This window comes from Canis lupus, chromosome 6, assembly GCF_048164855.1.
Source record: "Canis lupus baileyi chromosome 6, mCanLup2.hap1, whole genome shotgun sequence".
Lineage (NCBI taxonomy): Eukaryota > Metazoa > Chordata > Mammalia > Carnivora > Canidae > Canis > Canis lupus.
Window position 1 is genome coordinate 50,932,278 of NC_132843.1, and position 22,608 is coordinate 50,954,885.

The window sequence follows — 22,608 nt, forward strand, 5'->3', positions numbered from 1 at the left end:
GCATGCAACTAAGTTTCCTGCCATTTAATGACTCTAAATCTTAGTTTATACTTAGAATATCCCAATATTCTGACTTGTCTTCATCTGGCTAACTCCTAATATCCTTCAAAAACATATCTTAGATTTCATCTCCTCAAGGAAGCCTTAACATCTCCAGGTTACATTAGATGCACCTTCTCTAAACACCCAAAGCAGCCTGTATATTGTCTATTGTTTTCTGTGCTTAACAATTAAAATGATTTATTTATGCATCTGTCACGTGAACTAGACAAGATGAAGACAAGGCCTGTTTCTTAGTTTTCCTTAACAAATAATATTTGTGAACAGAACTGAATTGAATTAACTATGTCCAGGACAGGTGTTAAGCATAGACATGCAAATTTTTGGTTTGACCAGATATGTCTTGACACTGCTTCATCCTGAAGGGTAGAATCTGCTATTTACTCATCTCCATGGACATCAAGTTCCCTTTACATCAAGGCTGTACCAGATTTTCACTTATTAGTTACTCCACTCTTAGACCATGACACTTTCCTCTCTGGCTCCTGAAAATTCTTCCTCTAAGTCTGATGCCATAACGCACTTGATCTTATAGGTCAATCTTTTCAAACTGTCTAGTTATTTTATTTAGCTTGAGTTTCTGAGATTCCTATTACAGCACACCTGTCTTATTTTTCTTCGCCATATACAAAGTCTCTGGGTCATATGCAGTATCAATTACTAAGTTTACTTTTTAATCCCTACAGGAGGCGTGGCTTCATCACTCAAGGGTAAGTCAGCACATTGTTTTGGTCTCTGGCTTTGAACTTCTCAGCCAACTTCTCTCTTCCTATTTCAAAACTGATGCTTCCTCCTCTGCTATCCTCCAAATTGTTTCCTGAACAATGCCTCTGGGTTCTGGTTCCTTTATGAGCTTAAATATTTGATCCTTCAGAGTTTATGAACAGTAGAGCTTTTCAGTAAGTGTTTGCCTGGTAACTAATTTACTCAACTGCCTCAAGCCAAATGATAATTTAAAAATATTTCCTGTTCCTTTCCCTTACAACCAAACCAAACAGAAAAAAAAAAAAAAAACCCTACAAACATGTAATTATGGTTTCTAGAACCTGGACCAAGAGAGGTATAAATATTTTAGTTAGTGAGTAATTTTAAATTTTTTATATTTTTTTATTTTAATTTTTTTTTTTATTCATAGAGACACAGAGAGAGAGGTAGAGACACAGGCATAGGGAGAAGCAGGCTCCACGCAGGAAGCCGGATGTGGGACTCGATCCCGAGTTTCCAGGATCACACCCCAGGCTGCAGGCGGCGTTAAACCACCGTGCCACGGGGGCTGCCCAATAATTTTAAATTATAAAACAAACCTTCAATTATTTTAATAACTGCTAAGCACTGAATTTAAAAATATCATTAGAAAATATGTATTATAAAACATTCTAAATTTGTTTTTGAAGATTTTATTTATTTATTCACAAGAGACACAGAGAGGCAGAGACACAGGTAGAGGGAGAAGCAGGCTCCCTGCAGGGAGTCCGATGCAGGACTCAATCCCAGGACCCCAGGATCACAACCTGAGCCAAAGGCAGATGCTCAATCGTTGAGCTACCGAGGCGTCCCAAGACATTCTAAATTTTTAATATTTCTGAGATATCTGAGGATGCATCAGAGTGACACAAATAATCTATAAATGCAAAGAAACAATTTTCTTCATTGTTAAGAAAAGGAACCCAGCAGTTTAGCAATACCTGTCATCATACAATGGACTAACAAAAAATTTTAAAGAAAACTTATTTTAGTTTGCTTTTCCATTCTATCTTACTAATCATTTTCTACCTTAAGAGTAAAAAAGTCAAGTATATTTCGACATGTATGAATTCAGGTACAGAGGTTGTTTTCCTGAAAACAGGAATCAATAGTGGAAATGGTAATGGGGAAACATTTCAACTTACTCTAACATTTCTAAAACATAAAATTTTGACAAAACAAAGTATTTGGAAATAAGTATCAAATAATGAGAAGACAACTGTCTTTCTAGACATGGTAAAAACAAGTTCATACAATGACACAGCTATTCTTACAAAAGAGAGAAAAAAATGAGATAACTACGACACCTGAATGGATTAGAATACCTTAACATCAAGATAATCAGAAATATAAACAGAGTATCTAGCTAACATTTATTACAATGAGTAAAAAATTTCAATAGGTAGAAACTTTGAACGGCTGAAAATATACTGAATAAAAATCACCTCTTAAATTTAATTTAGAGTCCAAGATGAGGGAAATGTGTCCCCACCAAACATAAATGTGCATTCTTGGGATGCCTGGGTGGCTCAGTAGTTAAGTATCTGCCTTCAGCTCAGGGCATGATCCTGAAGTCTCGGGATCAAGTGCCACATCGGGCTCCCTTCATGGAGACTGCTTCTCCCTCTGCCTATGTCTCTGCCCCTCTCTCTCTGTGTCTCTCATGAATAAATAAATAAAATCTTAAAGAAAGAAAAAAAGGGACACCTGGGTGGCTCAGTGGTTGAGCGTCTGCCTTCAACTCAGGGCGTGATCCTGGGATCCCAAGTCGAGTCCTGCATCAGGCTCCTTGCAGGAAGCCTGCTTCTCCCTCTGCCAGTGACTCTGCCTCTCTCTCTTTCATAAATAAATAAATAAACAAACAAACTTAGTAGCTTAAAACAACCATTTAAAAAAATTAATAAATGTGCATTCTTTTAGATAAAAAATTAACAGTTAATTAACATATTTTAATCTTGTTTCTTAGAAGTCCACTCTCGGAAGTTAAAAAAGGCCTCAAATGCTGACAATTTGGAAATATCAAAGAAGAATTAAAATATATATATATATATATATATATATATATATATATATATATGCACAGCAGGGGGAACGGCAGGCAGAGGGAGAGGAAGAAGCAGGCTTCCCGCTGAGCAGGGAGCCCAGTTATGGGACTCGATCCTAGGAGGGACTCCAGGATTATGCCTTGGGCCGAAGGCAGGCGCTCAATCGCTGAGCCACCCAGGCTTCCCAGGTTTGTCTCATTTTAAACGTGAAGTTGATTGAAGGTTCAAACTTTCACAGCAGAATTTGAGAAATTCTGCAAGAGAATATCATAAACAAATATTTAAGAGACATACATTTTCAAACAAATTAACAAATCTAATGGTCTTGAAAAATTCTGATGAACCTGTTGATAAAATAATGACATACATTTACTTCCTAATTTCCTTATCTGAGAGGAATTACTGTTCATGAAATATCATATAAATTCTACCCAGGGGAAAAAAAAATTCTACCCAGGAAGTGTGTCATTTATTGCATGTATGATTCAGTGCTCGCTTCAGCAGCACATATATTGTATGTATGATTCTACCTAGGAAGGATTTTCTTCTTAGAATAACTTTATACACATGCAAACAAGCACACACACAAGTATTGTGTTGAGATGCTTACTATGAGTCAATGTGAAAAATAATGTTTCTCATTGAATGCTTTTCACTTCTTCCTTTCCCTTTCAGACTGTTTCTCTAGTGTGGAATTACCTGAATCAAATACATAGCACAGCAAGGATTAAAAACTAAGACACCTAAATCCTAACTTAACAATTATTACATAGTTTTCCCCAATGAGACCTGAGTTTCTTAAAAACTCTAAAAACTAAGAAAAGCTCTAGTAAAAATACCAAATTGAAGATTATTATAGCTGAAAAGGACCTTAAGGAAAATCCAAGCTTCCTTATTTTAACAGATGAAAAAGAAAGGCACTTAGATGTTAAGTAATCTGTCTTATCCTCAGGTAGTTCCAGATAGAGCAAGGACAAGAACATAGATCTCTTTGATCTTCCTCTTCTACTATGTCATACCATACCTTAAACATTTTCATACTCTCTTAAAACCAAAATTAATATTCTTGAATGACTTTGAAATGTCAAATTATTTATAACTTTCCTTAGGGCTTGCTTCTCCTTTGGTGTATCTGTTGAATTAAACTAGGTGATGCATAAATAGTCTTAATTTCTTAAAATTAGTTTAAAATCAGGTTAATGGACAAAAGTTATATGAAGTATCAAACTAACAGCTACAGCTGGATCATATTCCTTTTATGATCTCTTCTGAAAATACAAAATCTCTGAGTAAGGATTTTTATTTTATTCACTAACATTCCAAGTGCCAGAACAGTATCTAATACACAGTATGCCCTCAATAAATATTGAATAATTCAACATTCTTGGTAGCTACTGGTTTAAAGATATCTTACTTTTCATCAGTATCTCACAGTTGTATGTAAAATCCCAACTTTCCACTTTGGTTCTTATTCTTTAATTTTAAGGGTATGTATATATAAACATAATATATACTAGATATGATATGTAATATAATCTAGATATCTAAAATACCTATATATCTATCATAGACTGTCATTAAAATTCTTCAAATAATTGCTGAAGCAAGAAAATAAACTGTTCTAACAGAAATGCTAAAGAACTATGTTAATTCATAACTATGTGGGCATCTACACTGTTTATTTACTTGATCTACATTTGGCTTTATTTACATGTAATAAAATAATATGTACAGTGAACTAAGGTTTATTAGACTGTCTCATATAACACTATTTCCCTTAGTATTTAACTCTGAATTTTCCCTTAACGATATTCCCTTATGAACACTGATAACATGGGTTCATTTAGTATGTTTTATTTTATTTTTAAAGATTTTATTTGACACAGAGAAGGAGAGAGAGAGAGAGAGAGAGAGAGAGTGAGTTATCAAGCTCCAGTGAGGGGAGGGGCAGAGGGAGAGAATCTCAGGCAGACTCCAGGTGGAGCCATGGAAGCTGGATGCCGGGCTCGATCTCACCACCCTAAGATCACGACCTGAGCCAAAATCAAGAGTCACACACTTAACCAACTGGGCCACACAGGTGGCCCTGTTTATATTTAAAAACATATTCTTTAGGCGTTTAAGATAAAAAGGGAAAAAACAATTCTCTTACCTAGGAGAAATACAAGAATTACTGCTATTAAGATCTTAAAGTAACTCCTGTGATCCTTCAGAGGAAGAATACCATGTAATGTAGAGAGAATGATAGTCTCAGCAACAGCACACTAAGCACTGCAACTGATTTCACAGAACTATTTTTTCAAAAGATCTCACTTAAGCCAAAATGTAACTCAAGAAAAGCAAAGCGATGGTGAGGTACAAAGAATGATATGGCTCAGAAACCTCTTTTCTGGGCCGACTTAGTTGAAGGATAGTTTTTATTTATTTTTATTATCATTTTATTTCCCCCAGATTCACTGAGATAATTGACATATAACATTGTATTAGTTTAAGATGTACAACATAATGATTTGATATATATTTAACTACAAAATTATTACTACAATAAATTCAGTTAACATCAGTTGCCTCACTTCATTTTTTTTTCTTGTCATAAGAACTTTTAAGATGTACTCTCTTAGCAGTTTTCAAATACATAGTATGGTATTGTTAACTACAGTCATCATATTGTACATTATATCCCCCAAACTTATTTATTTTGTAACTGGAAGTTTATACCTTTAGACCACCTGTAGGATAGTTTTTGGATTCTTGGTCTCCTAACTACTTTTGAATATTGGACTCTATCATTAAAAAAAAGATAAAAAAAGTTTCTTTTTTAAGATTTTATTTATTTAGGGGCACCTGGAGGACTCAGTGGGTGAGCACCTGCCTTCAGCTCAGGGCATGGTCCTGGAATGTCAGGATTGAGTCCCAAATCGGGCTCTCCTTGAAAAGCAGGTTCCTTGCAGGGAGCCCGATGTGGGACTCGATCTCCAGACCCAGGATCACAACCTGAGACAAAGGCAGATGCTCGACCTCTGAGCCACCCAGGCGTCCCTCTTCCTTTTTTTCTGAGCATACATCCCCTACATATATATTGTATGTATTTATAAACTATACATATAATTTATATACATATATACATATATATGTACATATGTTGACTCCACAGAACTCAACTGTGTTCTCCATATAAATATATATATAACTAGACTAATTTATTTTTATATTATAAGATATATACAGAATAGAAAACTTAAAAGGATAAAATAATAGTACACATTAACAGAAGTTGTACTGTTTTCTTTGTACATTCCAATGTTTCATTTTGTGCATACTTCGGGACAATTCACCCTATTTTGGAACTCATAAATATACAAAGGAATGACATGCCTTCACTAACAATGTTTCTCTCCCTCAACTAAGCTTTTAAGTAAACACTGGGCAACATGACTTCAAGGTTATTTCTCTGACAAATACCTGGAATGGAGCTATACTGCTGGTTAGTGTAGAGTCATATTTTTTAGTCAGGAGGTGGTAGTGGAGAGTGATATACCTTATGAGAAGTGAACTTGTTAGGACACACATTTGATTAGAACTCTATTCTTACTTTATAGAGGTAGATCATAATGTGCCAGGAACAACATACATGAATGATGATGGCCGCAAGGTTACTATAATATATACCATTATGATATAATAATATATGACACATATAACAGTACTATAACTCTAGTATATATCTATATAAAGACATATTTTTGCTGCCTTACCAGACATTCTGCCAGTGACAAAATTATATCTCAGATATTTAGAATTCAGTGTATGATATCTGTTAATATCCTAGTCTTGCATATCATTGTATATTGTGAACTTATGTGAATTCCAGTATGTGAATTTAAACTAATGTTTAAATGAGGATTCAATAACATACTATTATGCAAAATAGTACACAAAAACCTTGAATAGTCACTCTGATGACTCTTGGAGCAATAATTAGCATTTCTTCAGATTTTATTCAATACTAATGAATTAACAGTAATATTTTTCATGCTTCTCCATTTCTACATTGGTGTGGCTACAACTTTTTAATCATAAATAATTTTGCAGGGATAGATATTCTTACTGTGTATGTTGGTTAAAAGCTTAGATGAGAGGGCACTAACATTTTTTGAGAGTCTAAGTGCAATCACTTTGCTAAATGTTTTATAGCCATTATATCATTTAATTTTCACAACAATCCTTAAATGATAATAATTACTATCCCCATTTTATAAATCAGAAAAATAAGGCTTGGGGGCTTTAAGATCAAGGTCACATAGCCAAGATTTAAACCTTAAAAGCAGAACAGGCTCTGAAGCCATACAGAGCCTATTCTTCCCCTACTCTGAAAATGGGGTTACAATAACTGAACTAATCCAAGAATACCCAGATGAAGTGCACAGTCTACAAATGAAAGGTAAATCCTCTTGATTCTCAAAGATGACTAAAGCAATAATTATAAGTGGTTAAAGCCAAGACCCCAGAAAAGATCACTATAAAACTAACCTCCACTTCTGTATTAAAGTAGTTTAAAATGATCCTCCTCTGCCCTGTCCTTATCCTACAGCCCAAATACAAAGCTGAAGAGGGTCAAAGTTGACTCTATAGAATTCAGTTGACTCTAAAACCCAGATTACTACAGAAGCATTGCTCAACTCTCCCTCCTGAAAATCTTTGTCACCAAACACAGCACAATTCCAAAAAACTGAGGGTTAAAAAAACCTAAAAGGCAAATAAACTAAATAAATTTCCTAAAGACTAATTTTATAATGGGTATGATACTGCAGTAAACAATATAATACTTAAGTATAATATTTATTTTGTATTTTAGTAAAGTATTATACTATTCATCATTTCATTATCAAACTGGAAATCAGAGTCAGGAACCATCTCAGACTCCAGAGAGCTCCTTCCTAGTCAAACGTGTGGAGAAAAGACAACTTTCCTAACGATGCCAACTGCAGAGGAAGGAAAAAAGAGTCACTTTTGGGGTGCACTTCAATCTTTCAATTTGTAACATATTTTCTCATTCACTAAATTTTAAGCTTGAAATAGACCTCAGTACCTCGGGTTTTAGTTACCAGCCAAGTAATATTACCGCCCGTTTTATAGAAGAGGTAACAAAACTCTAGGTCTTGAAGAGTTGGAAGGATTGGGATCTTCCAGTTTCTTATACTATTTTTTTTTTTCAGCCACAAGAACAGTGTTTTCCAGCAGGACAAGTGAGAGCTAACACTTGTTAGGCATTTATGAAGACTCAAACGCATGTTATCTTTAATTCTCACACTGAGCAGATTTTACAGGGACTAAACTATCTAGGATTTCGCCCAAGGTCACAGCTACATAGTAAGAGGCACAACAGAATTAAATCCGGGTCTGCCCACATGAAAAAGTCTAGGGAGAATCAGTCAGAAAGGACAGCCTTCAACAAACTGGATCTATGGGACTAGGTATGACACTGACTCGGAAAGCCGGGTAACGCATCTGCAGGCCTCGGCCAGCTGGAGCTGAGGGAAGTGTGACCTTTACTCCAAACCGGTGCGACAAGATCCGCGTGGATCAATATACACCAGTACTCGTGGAGGATAAGGGGAGAGAATGAGAATCTCGTGGGGGCCCAGGCCGATCTGTGGCCGCGGGAAGCGAAAAGGCTCAAACCCAGAGGCCCGGGCCGGGGTGTGGGTCGTGCCTAAGGGATGGGGTGCAGCAAAGGTCGCGAAGGGCACAGAATCGATAATCTCAGGTTTAACGAGAGATGTTGGAGGAGATAAAGTGAAAAGCAGGGAGGACGGGAAAGTGAGACCGGGCTCGCTTGAAGGGAAGTAGTTGGGGCTGCGGGCGATACCTCCAGCGGCGGAGTTGTCCGTGGCCGCTAAAGGTCTATTTCCGACGAGGGGGGGGAGTGAAGGTCTCGCTGAGAGCTATTCCGGGTCTGTTACCTGCCGGGTGGTTGTACAGCGGCCTCAATTTCTCCGGCAGCAGGAGCTCCACTTTATCCAGGACCCGGTGGTAGGTGGCCCGAAGGCCCCGGGCGCCAGCGGCTGACATCTCTGCGGACGAGTGGTCGTGGGCGGTCGAGAGGGAGAGCGGCCGCGTGCTGCTCCCTGGATGACAACGAAGGGCACTCGTCACTTTCTCCTGCCACAGCGCCTAGCGTCCTCCTCTCTCCGAGGTTGCCCTTCCCGCGGCTCAGGCTGCCCCCTGCGAACCACAGGGGTGGCGAGAACCCAGGAAAGCACTGAGGGGGCGGAGATACAGCGACGGCCCGCCCCGGGCCCGCCTCCTTCACTCCCGCTGCCCAGGAGGAGGAGGAGTCATGGCAACAGGTGCCTGGAGGACTGCCTCCCCACGCCAACCCGGCGCCCCGGCGGCAGCGCGCCTGCGCAAGCACGGCCGCCCCACGGTGATTGGCCCGCCTCGTGGTGCGGGCGGGGTCCAGCGCGAACCTCCAATTTCTCCTTCCTGCCCTCGAGGCCATGTTGGAGAAGGGAAAGTGAAGCTGCACGGGCTCTAATCCCCCTCCGCTTTAAGACAGCCCGCAGTTAAAATGGGCTTTCCGGGCCTTCAGTGCCCCAACTAAAGATGACGCCGCACAACGCTCTTGCTTCCCTTGGAATGAGCCTTGTGACTGAGAGACCTCACATCTCAGCTCCTCCTCTCTCTATGCCTCACTTATCCGTAGAGAATCAAGGAGTTAGCTACAGAACCCACTTTCCTAGGGTTCTGCTCGTCAGCCGTGGCGCAGACGAGCGTCAGCCCCGGGGGTGGTCGTCATCTCGCGAGAAGCGCTTGGAAGGGAGGGTGTCGAGAACGAGGAGAGGGAGGAGTCGCGGCCGCCTCCGCCTCCTCCTCCTCCTGTCGGAGGGGGGCAGAGGGAGGGGACTGTTGCTGATCTCTGGATGTTCTGGGTAGTCTGAGAAGGAGAGTATGAGGCGAGCTCCGGCCCGGGCGCGGCCGGGCTTCGGGGGCGAGGGCGCCGCCGCCATCTAACTCGCAGCGCCCGCGAGGCCCGGCGCGCGGATGGTGCCGGCGCGGCTCGGGTGTTGATCCGCGGTGTCCCCTCCCCCTTCTCCCCTCCCCCACGCGGTGGTCTCCCCTTCTACCCCGGCCCGGCAGAGCCATGTCTCGGGGTGGCTCCTGCCCACACCTGTTGTGGGACGTGAGGAAAAGGTCCCTCGGGCTGGAGGACCCGTCCCGGCTGCGGAGCCGCTACCTGGGTGAGCGGGGGCGCGGGGGCCCGGGGGCGGAGGCGCTGAGGTCGCCGCCCAGAGGGGGGGAGGGGGCCGCGCCGCGGGGGTGTTGGTGGGGAAGCGCCTCGGCGGGGCCGCCCCGGAGACCCCGGGGTGCTGGGTGGACGTTGGCTGGCGCCCCCGGTGCGGGTGTCCTCCCACGGCCAAGCCCCCTTGCGTGCTGCCGGCCGCCGCCCTTGCTGGGTTTCCCTCAGGGGGCCGGGTGGGCGGCAGACGCTACTGGCCGGGAAAGGTGTTGGGGGCGCGTGTGGAGTGCGGTTCGGGAGACTTGCCCAGCCTCCCGGAGCTGCTTCGTTTGGAGCCAAAGTTGGCGCTTGTGCTCCCCTCCAGCGCTCTCCCCGCTCCGCCGAAGGACTAAGTTTTTGTTGACAGCACTCGCCTCCCCTCAGTCTTCGGAGGGCTGGGGTGTCGGCCGCGGCGCGGCGGCCACCTTGAGGGACTTCGTGCACCACACGGACTCGGCGTAAACTGTGGTGCGGCGCCCAGCCAAAGCCCAAAAGTGATAGCCGAGCTCTCCCCACCCCCGCGCGCTTCCCCGGTTCCCCTGTGCTCTTCAGTTCGTTTTGACCGCTTTCAGGAGGTGTAGGGTTTCATGTTCCTCTTCCCACCCCTGTAAAACACACTTGGCATTTACGGTTTCTTAGTTAAGCTTTCTAAAAACAACCTTCAATACTTGAGGGAACAGTATTCCACTTTTTTTTTTTTTTTTTCCCCCCGTTTTGGGTAAATTGGTTATATGAGGATTCTGGGTCAAGCTGAGCTAGCTCAAACAGTCCAGGATCTTGAAAGTGGACGTTTTGAGTTAAGGGTCTTTTTTGGTTTCTTCCTCTGCCGTCTCTCCAGCGCCACTTTGTTCTTTTTTATTTGTCGGTAAGACATTTAAAACGTTTTTCTTTCCAGTTTTGTCACTTTCTGCTAAGGAAGTACTGTTGATGACATTTGGTTTTTGCCTTCAAGTCGGTAGAAGAAAATGAAATCTCCTTACACCTAACGGTTCTGGTTTGTAAATGATTTGAGAGAACTGAGCAAGCATTTTTTTTTTCTTATTCTTGTTTTTTAGTGTCTCAAGTGACATATGAATACATTCTCGTTGTACAGACATAATAAAAATGAAGCAGAAATCCCTGTGATTCCCTCCCATTCCAGTTTTACACACACACTTTTAGAGGTAACTGTTCTCTGTTTCCTGAATATTTTTCCAGACCTTTATCTTTCCATTTTTACAAGCACATATGTACATACAGAAATGCCAAAGTTCTGTGTGCTTTTGTGTGTCTGTGAAACTTGTATATATGGTGTCCTTTTGTAAACTTTGTTTTACAACTTACTTCTACATTAGGTCTTAGAGATCTTTCCAGGCAGTAAAAATAGACCTATTCAGTCTTTTAAACTACCACATAATGTTTAACTGTATGACAGTACAGTAGTAGACTCAAACCTTTCCTCTGGAAATAGATCTTGGTTGTTACTGAGGCATTGCACTGAACATCCTTATACATGCTTGTGCATTTGTTCTAGGATAAGTAACCTAGAGTGGTCTTAAAATTAAACATTAGTGGAGAGTGATTTTTTAAATCATTAACCTAAAAAAGATGTGCAGTATTTCTCTTAATTTTTTTTAAAGTTTATTTATTTATTCACGATAGAGAGAGAGAGAGAGAGGCAGAGACATAGGCAGAGGGTGAAGCAGGCTCCATACAGGGAGCCTGACATGGGACTCCATCCCTGGTCTCCAGGATCATGCTTTGGGCCGAAGGCAGGTGCTCAAACTGCCTTGAGCCACCCAGGCTGCCCCTCTCTTAATTTTTTTTGAAAAAGAACTTAATTTTAGTTTAATAAGACGAACCTTTTTTTTTTTTTTTTTAAGATTTTATTTATTTATTCATGAGAGACAGAGAGAGAGGCAGAGACACAGGCAGAGGGTGAAGCAGGCTCTATGCAGGGAGCCAGATACGGGACTCATCCTGGGACTTGATCCTGGGACTCTGGGATCATACCCGGAGCCAAAGGCAGACACCCAAACGCTGAGCCACCCTCAGCTCACGCCTGAGCAGGCGTCCCAAACGAATTTTAATACTGTGTGTTCTGCATGAGTAAATTTGTTTGGTCCTGTATTAGTTGGACTGTTTAAGTACTGATTTAGATAAGTTTATATATTAATGTTTTTTTCTGGTTCATTTAGTTCAGCTGTATCTATGAAATATGAGTTAAAATATGAAACTCTACATTTCCTTTTTTTCCCTTCCTCCTTTAAGTGTGATGTTTGCATTAGGTAGAGGGAAATTGAAGAGCAAGAGTTCCCTGACATCAATAGAAAGTCTGAATTACAGATTTTCAAATATCAGCATGCATGTGTGTGTGTGTGTATGAGGTTTCTTATCTTAATGTTTTAAGTGTGTGTTAATATATTCTTTATAGTGTATTCTCAAAACAGCATCCTTTAAAAGTGGTTTTCTAAGTACTTGAAAATAGCTTGTGAAGTAATTTCCTGACCTTAGTAGATCTTCTTTACACCATTATTTTATCTAACTCTCCCACACCCCTGTGCTAATCTTGGTTTAGCATTCAGGAAATAGTAAAATCCGCATTAGTAGTACCTGAATCAATGAGTTTTTAAAAAATAGTATTTTAGAAAGTAGATTCCTTTTTTATTTTGAGCCTTCAAACATTTTGGTTGTTTACAGTATTGTAGGTTATTTTTTCAATTTATTCCCATTATTTGCATTTTTAATAATGAATTACTGCTAAATAATTCACAGATAAAATTGACAGATGTTTCTTGTAACGTTTACATTTCAAATTATTTCATTATAGCATGTGTCTTTCTAATACCAGTATTCAAGCTTTGCAGGTGATTTCAAATTTGATAAATTACTACTTTTCCTCCTATCAAAGAAAACTAGAGTTCATAAAACATCTTGTTATGTTGTGGGAATGAAGATAAATAATTTTTCATAAGTTATTTAGAAGAAAACGATATATATGTTCACTTACAATCTCCAAATTCACAAGAGTCACCTGAACTAACAGATTGTTGTTTGGTTTACCATGGATTCAGAAGCTAGGCCAGCTATTGTAATCTTTATGAGCTTGATCTAAATTTCATTGTAGGATTTATCTTTTTATTTTTTAATATTTTATTTATTTATGAGAGACATAGAGAGAGAGAGAGAGAGAGAGGCAGAGAGAGAAGCAGGCTCCATGCAGGGATCCCAATGCGGGACTCAGTCCTGGGACTACAGGATCACGCCCTGAGCCAAAGGCAGTCGCTCAACCCTTGAACCACTCAGGCTTCCTGGATTTGTCTTTTTATTATCTATCTATCTATCTATCTATCTATCTATCTATCTATCTATCTATCTATCATCTATCTATTAAAGATTTTATTTATTTATTCATGAGAGACACACACAGAGAGAGAGAGAGAGAGGCAGACACACAGGCAGAGGGAGAAGCAGGCTCCTTGCAGGGAGCCTGATGTGGGACTCATCCTGGGTCTCCAGACCACGCCCCGGCCAAAGGTGGCGCTAGACTACTGAGCCACCCGGGCTGCCCACACACACAGCTTTATAAAGATAAACATTGCTTATAAAATACACTGGTTTCTGTACGTTTCCTCTTTCTATTCATATTCCTCTCATTTTAAAGACTTGCCCACAACTTGAATTTATACTTTCTAACCCTTCTGTATATAAGGACACTAACTGACAAAAGAGTAAAGAAACTTTTCTAGGGAGTTGCCATGATATATAGTATGTTTAATATAAAATGCTTAAACTATGATTAGGGAGTGTCCTGGTCAGCTTGGGCTGCTGTAACAAAATAACATAAAATGGGTAGTTTATAAACAATCGAGATTTATTCTCTCAGTTTTGGAGGCTGGAAGACTGGGAGTAAGGTGCTCACATCAGGATCTTGGTTTTGTGAGGAGGGCCAGCTTCCTGGTTCATAGCCTTTTCACTGTAACCACACAGGGCAGAAAGAGGGTGATAACTCTCTGTGGTCTCTTTTATAAGGGCACTAATCCTAACCTAATCACATCTCTAAGATCCCACCTTCTTGAAGGTTAGGATTTCAACATAGGGATTTTTGAAGGGACACAACCATTCAGACTATAGCAGGTAGCCAATGATAGCTTTATACTGGGATTAGGAAGTCTTTGTCGTTTGAATGTCATTGGAGCCAATATGTATTGAAATGGATAATTTTGCATTTGGATTATTCTTTTTAAATATTTATTTATTTTAGAGAATGTGCACAGGGGAGGGGAAGAGAGAGAGAATCTCAGACTCTGTGCTGATCATGGAGTCCAACACAGGGCTTGATCCCATGACCCTGAGCCGAAATCAAGAGTTGGATGCCTAAGTTGCTTAGCCACCCAGGCGCCCCTACTTTTAGATTATTCTTTAACATATACTGACTACATCTACATTATGTAGTTCTTCATGTGTTGCTAAGTTACAATGTATTATATGAGAGTCTGTAAATTCTGATTTATGCTTCCTTGTTAGCTACTGGGGAAAAGTTGGTGGAATATTTGTATTTTGTTTCTTTAGTCTTGAAATCTCAACGTTGAAAGATGTCTGATTTTAGTAGTGAGCAATGACTGTCAAATATGACAAATACATGTAATAGAATAAGCTGAATAATTCCTGAAGATAAGACTACCAAAGACATCAATCATAGCAACTGCAGGAGGAAAATAGCTCTATGGTGGATTTCATTTCTTCCTTGTATAGGATGAAAGTGCTTAGAAGGGATAGGAGCTACTGGTAACATAGAATTTATATTACAGGGGTGTTTTAGGTCAGTATTTCTAGAATGTTTGACCATGATCCACAGTAAAAATACATTTATATGGCAACTTGTGATACACACCTACAACTAAAATAAAAGATTTTTCGAGGTGGTGGTGTTACTACTTTCTGTTATGTATCATGTTAAAAATGGGGGTGTTGACCCAGTAGATTATTTAATGCATCTTGGCTTGAGGTTTGCAAAACTATACTAATCATTTGTATTTTTAATAATTATAATAGAATGTTATTAACTTAGTTAATAGGTTGGGTAGGTTTACCAAGTACTTGCAGCAGATTAAAAAAAAATTTAAAACACTACTGGTGGAATGTCTGCGTGGTTCAGTGGTTAAGCGTCTGCCTTTGGCTCAGGGTGTGATCCCAAGGTCCTGGGACCAAGTGCCGAATGGGGCTCCCTAAGAGGAGCCTGCTTTTCCCTCTGCCTATGTCTCTGCCTCTCTGTGTCTTTCATGAATAGATAAAAATCTTAAAAAAAAACAAACAACATTGTGGGCTAATAAAGAAAATATAAATAATGAAATCTTATTTACCCTCAGGAAAAGTAACTAGAATAGGACCCTTTTCAATTCTTATTTCTTCGTAATACCTGCAATGGGATTGCTATGTTGTATAAGTGTATTTAACTTTATAAGAAATTGCTAGACTGTTTTCCAAAATAGTTGTACCATACTGTGTTCCCACAGCACTTGGCATTGAGTCTTCCTAATTTTAGCATTTCTAGGTATGTGGGTATAATAATATTATTATTATAATTTACATTTGATTTATTCCTAATGATTAGTGATGTTGAGTATCTTTTCATGGCTTATTTGCCATCCGTATATTTGGTTAAGTGTTCAGATGTACCTTCTTAATATTGTAAGAATTCTTTATATATTCTTGATACAAGCTCTTAATCGAATACATATTTTGCAAATATTTTTCTCCCAGATTTTTCTTTTTTTAAAAAAATAAATTTATTTATTCATGAGAGACACAGAGGCAGAGACCTAGGCAGAGGGAGAAACAGGTTTCCTGCAGGGAGCCTGATGCAGGACTCAATCCTGATCCCAGGACCCTGGGATCATGACCTGAGCCAAAGGCAGATGCGCAACCACTGAGCCACCCAGGCGCCCCGTCTTGTCTTTTAACAGTGTCTTTTAGTTTATGCTTTTTCTGTCTATTTAGGAATCTTTACCTAATCCAAAGTCACAAAGATTTATACTGTCTTTTTTTTTTTTCCCTAGAAGTTTTCTATTTTCAATTCTTACATTTAGGTCTATGAACAATTTTGAGTTAATTTTTATATGTGCTGTGAGGTAAGGGTCTTTTAATTTCTTTGCATATGAATGTGCAGTTGTTCCAGCATCATCTGTGAAAAAAACGATCTTGTCCCCTTTGTTGAAAATTAATTTGCCATATATGTAAATTTATATCGCTACCATGTTCCACTGATGTAGGTGTCTGTCTTTATGCTAGTTTTTCATGTCTTTATAGTGAATATTGAAATCAGCTAGTGCAATATTTTGAACATAGTTCTCTTTGTTCAAAATTATTTTGGCTATTCTGGGTTCTTTTCATTTCCATGTAAATTTTTTTTGTTTTGTTTTAAATAAACTCCACCTCCATTATGAGGCTTGAACTTTTGACCCAAAGATCAAGAGTTACATGTTCTGTTGACTAAGCCAGCTAGGCATCTCTCATTCCCATGTAAATTTTAGAATCAGTTTGTCAATTTCTGCAAAAAAGACTATTGGGGTTTTGATTGATACTGTGTTGAATCTATATGTTATTTCAGAGAATTACAGTCTTTACAATATTGAACATTCAACACATGATGGTCATTTTTGTCTTCAATTATTTATGTATTCTTTCATTTCTCTGTTTTCTATTTCTCAGTGTACAGTCTTACTCATATTTTGTTATATTTATCCTTGTACCATAATATTTTAAATACTATTTTAGATAGTATTGTTTTTTAATTTCAGTATCCAGTTCATTTTGGGTGTATTGAAATATAGTTGATGTTTTTTTTTTTAGTTGATTTTTTTTATTAGCCTTATATCCTGCAACTTTACTAAACCTACTCATTTCTTCTTCTTTCTCTTCCTCTTCTTCTTGTAATGTCTACCCCTAACATGAAGCTTGAACTCATGACCCAGAGATCAAGAGTTGCATGCTCTACCAACTGAGCCAGCCACACACCCCAGTTACTTCTTACAACTTTTTTTTTTTTTTTTTTTTGCAGATTTAGGGGATTTTTATGTAGATGATACCACTGCATTTTAAAATAGTTTTGCTTCTTCCTTTTTTACCTGTATTTTATTTTTCTTCTTTTTCCCTTTTTCATGCTTAATTGCACTGTCCAGTATTGCCCCAGAATCTTGAGTGGAAGTACTGAGAGTGGGCATCCTTACCTCATTCCTCATCTTCGAAAACATTTGTTTTCACTATTAAATATCTTGTTAATGATGTGTTTTTTGTAGACACCCTTTGAAGAAATCTCCTTTCTTAGATTGCTGAGAATGGTTGTCATGACTAGCTGCTGAATTTTGTCAGTTTTTTTCCTGCATCTATTAAGTTGATTATATGATTTCTCTTTCATCAATTCTGTTAACTTGGCATATTGGTATATTGAATTTTTTTTTTAAGATTTTATTTATTTATTCATGAGAGACACAGAGAGGCAGAGGCACAGGCAGAGGGAGAAGCAGGCTCCATGCAGGGAACCTGATGTGGGACTCCATCCTGGGTCTCCAGGATCACACCCTGGGCTGAAGGCGGTGCCAAACCTCTGAGCCACCGGGGCTGCGGAGCTCCAGCCTTCTGATGGTGAAAGTCAATATGGCTGTTACTTTACTTCCAACCACCAGTCTTGTGTAAAGACTTCTTTCTAAGAAGTATACAGGAAAGGAATTCTGAGAATATGATTCAGTGTGAGTTGACACATTTCAATGCCAACACACAATGTTAATTATTTTTCAGATGGGAGGAGTTTCCTGCCTTTCTCTCAAGGATAGGCAATGTGGGCAATATATGCTTTTCTCTCTTTCTTGGGGTAGTTGCCGTTGCCTGAAATGAGAGTGAAAGTTTCCTGCCTCAGAGATAGGAGGCATTTGCTGAGGCCATTTCTGTCTGGAGTTTCCCCAGTGACTTTAGCTTCCCCTGAGAGAAGGGCCTGAAAAGTGAGTGGAGTTTCATTCCTGTGTCCTACCAAACTGGGACTCTTTCTTGTCTTCTGCCCTATTTTCCATGTTTCTTGTGAACTCTTGGTAGAAGCTAATGGAAAAGAGCTGGTGGCCGAATGAAGGACTCTGCCTGTCTATAATCTCAGAGATCCTCAACTGTCTCGCTAGCCCATAATTGGCCTTCAAGCATTCGGTTTGAATTTCACTGTTTTCTTCTTACACACTTTAATGGTAGCCCCCTTGTCTTGTGCTTTGTCAAAGATGAAACAGTTCTGTGTTCTGTCTCACCTCAAAGGTAGTTTTGTCACCCTTTGATTTTCAGTACTCCTGGTTAGCTGTTATGGTGCAGTAGTAGCCAAAGAGGAAGATTATTTTAAGGAGATAGCAGTTAGCTGTGACAAATTAAGACTGAGGTCATGAAAAATGTGTCTTGAAAGGGCCCACTGATTTATCAATAACCTATGATTTCTAAGAATAAAGCCTGTGGAGAGGAGGGAGCTACAGGGACAATGCAGGGGCAGGGGAAAGACCTGACAGTGAGCTCAGGAAGGCAGTATGTGGAGATGACTGGGAAGGTTGGCATAAAGACAAAGAGCTCAAAGGACAATAGAGTGAAGTAAAAAATTTTGTGTAAGTGCTTTTCTATCTCTTTCTCTCACTATCACCAGCCTTATTCTTTTTCCTTAACTGAACTTACCTCAACTCCTAAATGAGGTCATTTACCAAAAAAAAAAAAAAAAAAAAAAAAAAAATTCCTCTCTTTTCAGGCAGTATTAACTTAGAACAATACCACCTGTACATAGGGAGAGAACTTAAGTTTAGAGCTTATCAGGCACATCTATAAGTTTTGAGTATGGTGATTAATTTACTCCTGACAATCTGTTCCTATCAAATGTAAAACTTACAGAAATGTAAACAAAGGCTCTGAGAGGTTATATTTTGCCCAGCTTATGCATAGTATGTTCTAAGTTGGGCATTTGAACCTGGTTTAACACTTCTTAGCTCAAATATCTCAGAGTGTAATAAGGGAGATAGGTGTGTGAATAAATAAGTTACAAAGCTGTTTAATAAGTTATACAGCCATTAAAAATGAGCAGTAGCTCTATACTGTCATTGAAAGATGTTCACTCTGTATTATTGAGGGAAAGCATTATAGAACAGAATGAATGTTATGATCCCATTTACTTATTCATTGATTCAGCAAATGTATATCGAATGCCTATTTTGTCCTAGGTACTGTTCTAAGTAAGCATTTAGGATGCTTGGGTGAACAAGAGTGTTTCCCTTTTATTGAGCTTATATTCTATTAAGATAGAATGTCAAAGCAGTGATGGAGTTCTGAGAGACAGCATGAGTTGTAGGAAAGACTTGAGTAGAAAACCACAGGGATAGGTAAATTTACCTGTAATAATTGTGTAATTGTTGTGAGACAGTTCTCCATGTCTCTTGCATTTGTGCACATTTGTGAGCTGAGCACTGGCTGCTTTGTTCTGGACTATCTTTTCAGTGATAGATATATAGGAAATAATTTTGGAAGTTACAGTATCTCTCTGGAGCAGAGGGCAGATTTATTTATTTCTAACAAAAGTAATGTCACTCTTTGGGCAGATTTGCTTGATATTTTAAAAAATTTGGATTCCCTCACTTCAGGGTCCCCAGTTGTGATTCAAACCCACTGAATGTACAGTATTCACCTAGACTGCTCCGTATTTTCCTGTGGAAATTGGGGGACAAGGAACAAGTGTGAACCTGAGGCTTAACACTGCTTGAGTAAAAAAATCCTTTGCCTCTAACTCAGGAGACCTGTGTCTTCTGCAGGCATTCATGAGGTGGTATAGCAGGTACTTAGCTTATAAGTAGTCTAGACTTCACAGTTTTTAATAACAGGTATGAGTTTATTTTTATTTTAACTTGAGGGGGCTCAGTTTTTTAAACTTACAGTTCGTTTTTGTTTTCATTTTTTAAATTTAGATTTAATTAACATATAGTGTGATATTAGTTTCAGAGGTAAAGTTCAGTGATTCAGCAGTCTTATATAACACACAGTGCATATTTTATCACGTGCCCTCCTTAATGCCCATCACCCAGTTATCCCATCCCCCCATCTCCGTCCCCTCCAGCTATCCTGTTTCCTATGATTAAGAGTCTTTTATGGTTTGTCTCCCTCTAATTTCTCTTGTTCTATTTTGTCCTCTCTTCCCCTATGCTCCTCTGTTTTGTTTCTTAAATTCTGCATATGTGTGAGATCGTATGATAATTACTTTTCTTTTATTGACTTACTTCATTTAGCATAATACCCTCTAGTTCCATCCACATTGTTGCAGATGGCAAGTAGTGCAATTGCTGGGTCATAGGGTAGCTCTATATTCAACTTTTTGAGGAAGCTCCATGCTGCTTCCCAGAGTGGCTGCACCAGCTTGCATTCCCACTTACGGTATAAGAGGGTTCCCCTTTCCCTGCATCCTCGCCAATATCTGTCATTTCCTGATTTGTTGATTTTAATACCATTCTGACTGGTGTGAGGTGGTATCTCATTGTGGTTTTGATTTGTATTATTTCCCTGATGCTGAGTGATGTTGAGCATTCCTTCATGTGTCTGTTGGCCATTTGTAGATGTTCTTTGGAGAAATGTCCATGTCTTCTGCCCATTTCTTGATTGGTTTATTTGTTCTTTGGGTGGTAAGTTTGATAAATTCTTTATAGATTTTGGACACTAGCCTTTTACCTGATAAGACATTTGCAGATATCTTCTCCCATTCTGGTGGTTGTCTTTTGGTTTTGTTGACCATTTCCTTTGTTGTGCAAAAGGTTTTTATCTTGTGAAGTCCCAATAGTTCATTTTTCCTTTGTTTCCCTTGCCTTTGGAGATGTGTCTAGCAGGAAACTGGTGTGGCCAAGGTCACAGAGGTAGTGCTGTCTGTATTCTCTAGGATTTTGTCTGTATTCTCTAGGATTTTGATTTTCTTATCTCATGTTTAGATCTTTCATCCATTTTGAGTTTATTTTTGTGTCTGGTGTGAGGAAATGGTCAAGTGTCATTCTTTTGCATGGGACTGTGCAGTGTTACCAACACCATTTGTTGAAGAGACTGTCTTTTTTCCATAAGATTAGTTGACCCTAGTAAACTTACAGTTCTTTATGGCGTCTGTCAGCTCCTATTTTTTGGTAGTGCATTTAATTACTAAAAGGGAAAAGGAGGTTTATACTAGTTTGTTCTGGAAGCACATTTAGTGGGATGTGTGGACAACACAGTCATTTTGATCTCCAAAGTCACATACAGAAATATCATTCAGGAGCTGTTACATAACTGTAATGTCTCAGTGCATGTTTTTATGTGCAGGTTTCATGTGTAGGAGTTCTTGCTAGAAGAATTTACTGTCTTCTATTCTCATGTCCCACCACCATTTTCTTTAGACAGAGATGGCTAGAGCCCTGTTTCAAACCTAGATTTTAAAAATTTTGGGAAAAATTTTTTTGGTGCTGCTGTTGCTTTTTTTTTTAGCACTTTAATGAATTTTAATTACCATCAAGTTGTTAATTTGAATACTGTTTCTTAACTCTTAATTATATAACTCAGTGGGATTGCCAAGCCTGCCGTTGGCCAAAGGAAGAAAATTTTTTTTAATGTTTTCTGTTTACTAGTTAGCATTTTTTAAAACTGAAACTCAGATTTGAAAAGTTAATTATATAAAGTACAGCCAATTCATGAAAATACTTTACTAAATTTCTGTTGGTTGTTTTATTCCAATGTTTCAGAATCATACAGCATTCCCCCATACACAAAAAAGAAAATTCTTCAACCCACATGTTCATCCTTTACCTAGCCAGCTTACCAGTTATAAGCGAGGAGAAAGAAAGAAAACAATTTGGCTTCAGGAAGATCTTGATCTTTATGTTGAATGGCAAGAAAAAATAATAGAGAAATCTGTCCCTTGTGACAGTATACAGAGAGCATATCAAATTTAATTTTATTTGAGAGCTCATCAGCCTGATTACTTAGCTAATTATTGTTCTTTGTCATATATTCAACTTCTTTTCATTACAGCTTCTGAATAAACATGAAGCTTTTTGGTCCTTCTTTGGCAAAGATGATTCATTTTTTAAAGGGAAACATATTTCTCTTTTTCAAAGGGATTTGTTCTATTTTTGCAGTATTGTTCTACTATTGATGGACATCTAGGCTGATTTTATTTTATATTTTGCTGCCACATTTCATCATTGTAAGATGAACTTTAAAATATTTCAACATTTCTGAAATTGAGATGTGTTTAAAAATAAGTGGTATCTTACTAAACACTGTTTGCCAACCTATTTAAGATTCAAAACTCTATCACCTACTTCCAGTCCTCTCTTACCTTCTCTCTGCTTTATTTTTCCATAGAATACTTTGACCAGGTGACACATTGTTTATAGTCTTTCATAAGCTCATTAGGGTGCAGGGATCTTTTTCTGTTTTATCTCACCACTGGACTCCTAGCTCCTAGAACACGGCCTAGAGTGG

The 22,608-nt window shown here is 39.0% G+C and overlaps 2 protein-coding genes across 17 annotated transcripts in view; one reads left to right on the plus strand and one right to left on the minus strand.

Annotated features, from left to right (window-relative positions):
• MPC2 (mitochondrial pyruvate carrier 2) overlaps window positions 1-9,249 on the minus strand; it is a 29,113-nt gene extending 19,864 nt beyond the window's left edge. The window contains exon 1 of the mRNA XM_072830498.1: window positions 8,813-9,249. Within this exon, the coding sequence (XP_072686599.1) occupies window positions 8,813-8,921 (109 nt within the window). The 5' untranslated portion in view covers window positions 8,922-9,249. The remainder of the gene's footprint in view (window positions 1-8,812) is intronic.
• Window positions 9,250-9,678: 429 nt separating this feature from the next.
• Window positions 9,679-22,608, plus strand: part of DCAF6 (DDB1 and CUL4 associated factor 6) — a 131,264-nt gene continuing 118,334 nt past the window's right edge. For 4 of the 16 annotated variants that reach the window (XM_072830473.1, XM_072830471.1, XM_072830478.1 and 1 more), the window contains exon 1: window positions 9,683-10,090. In XM_072830473.1, the coding sequence (XP_072686574.1) occupies window positions 9,994-10,090 (97 nt within the window). In that variant the 5' untranslated portion in view covers window positions 9,683-9,993. Of the gene's footprint in view, window positions 10,091-11,182; window positions 11,292-22,608 lie in introns of those variants that run through there. The other 12 variants (XM_072830470.1, XM_072830467.1, XM_072830476.1 and 9 more) reach the window with 7 other exon arrangements.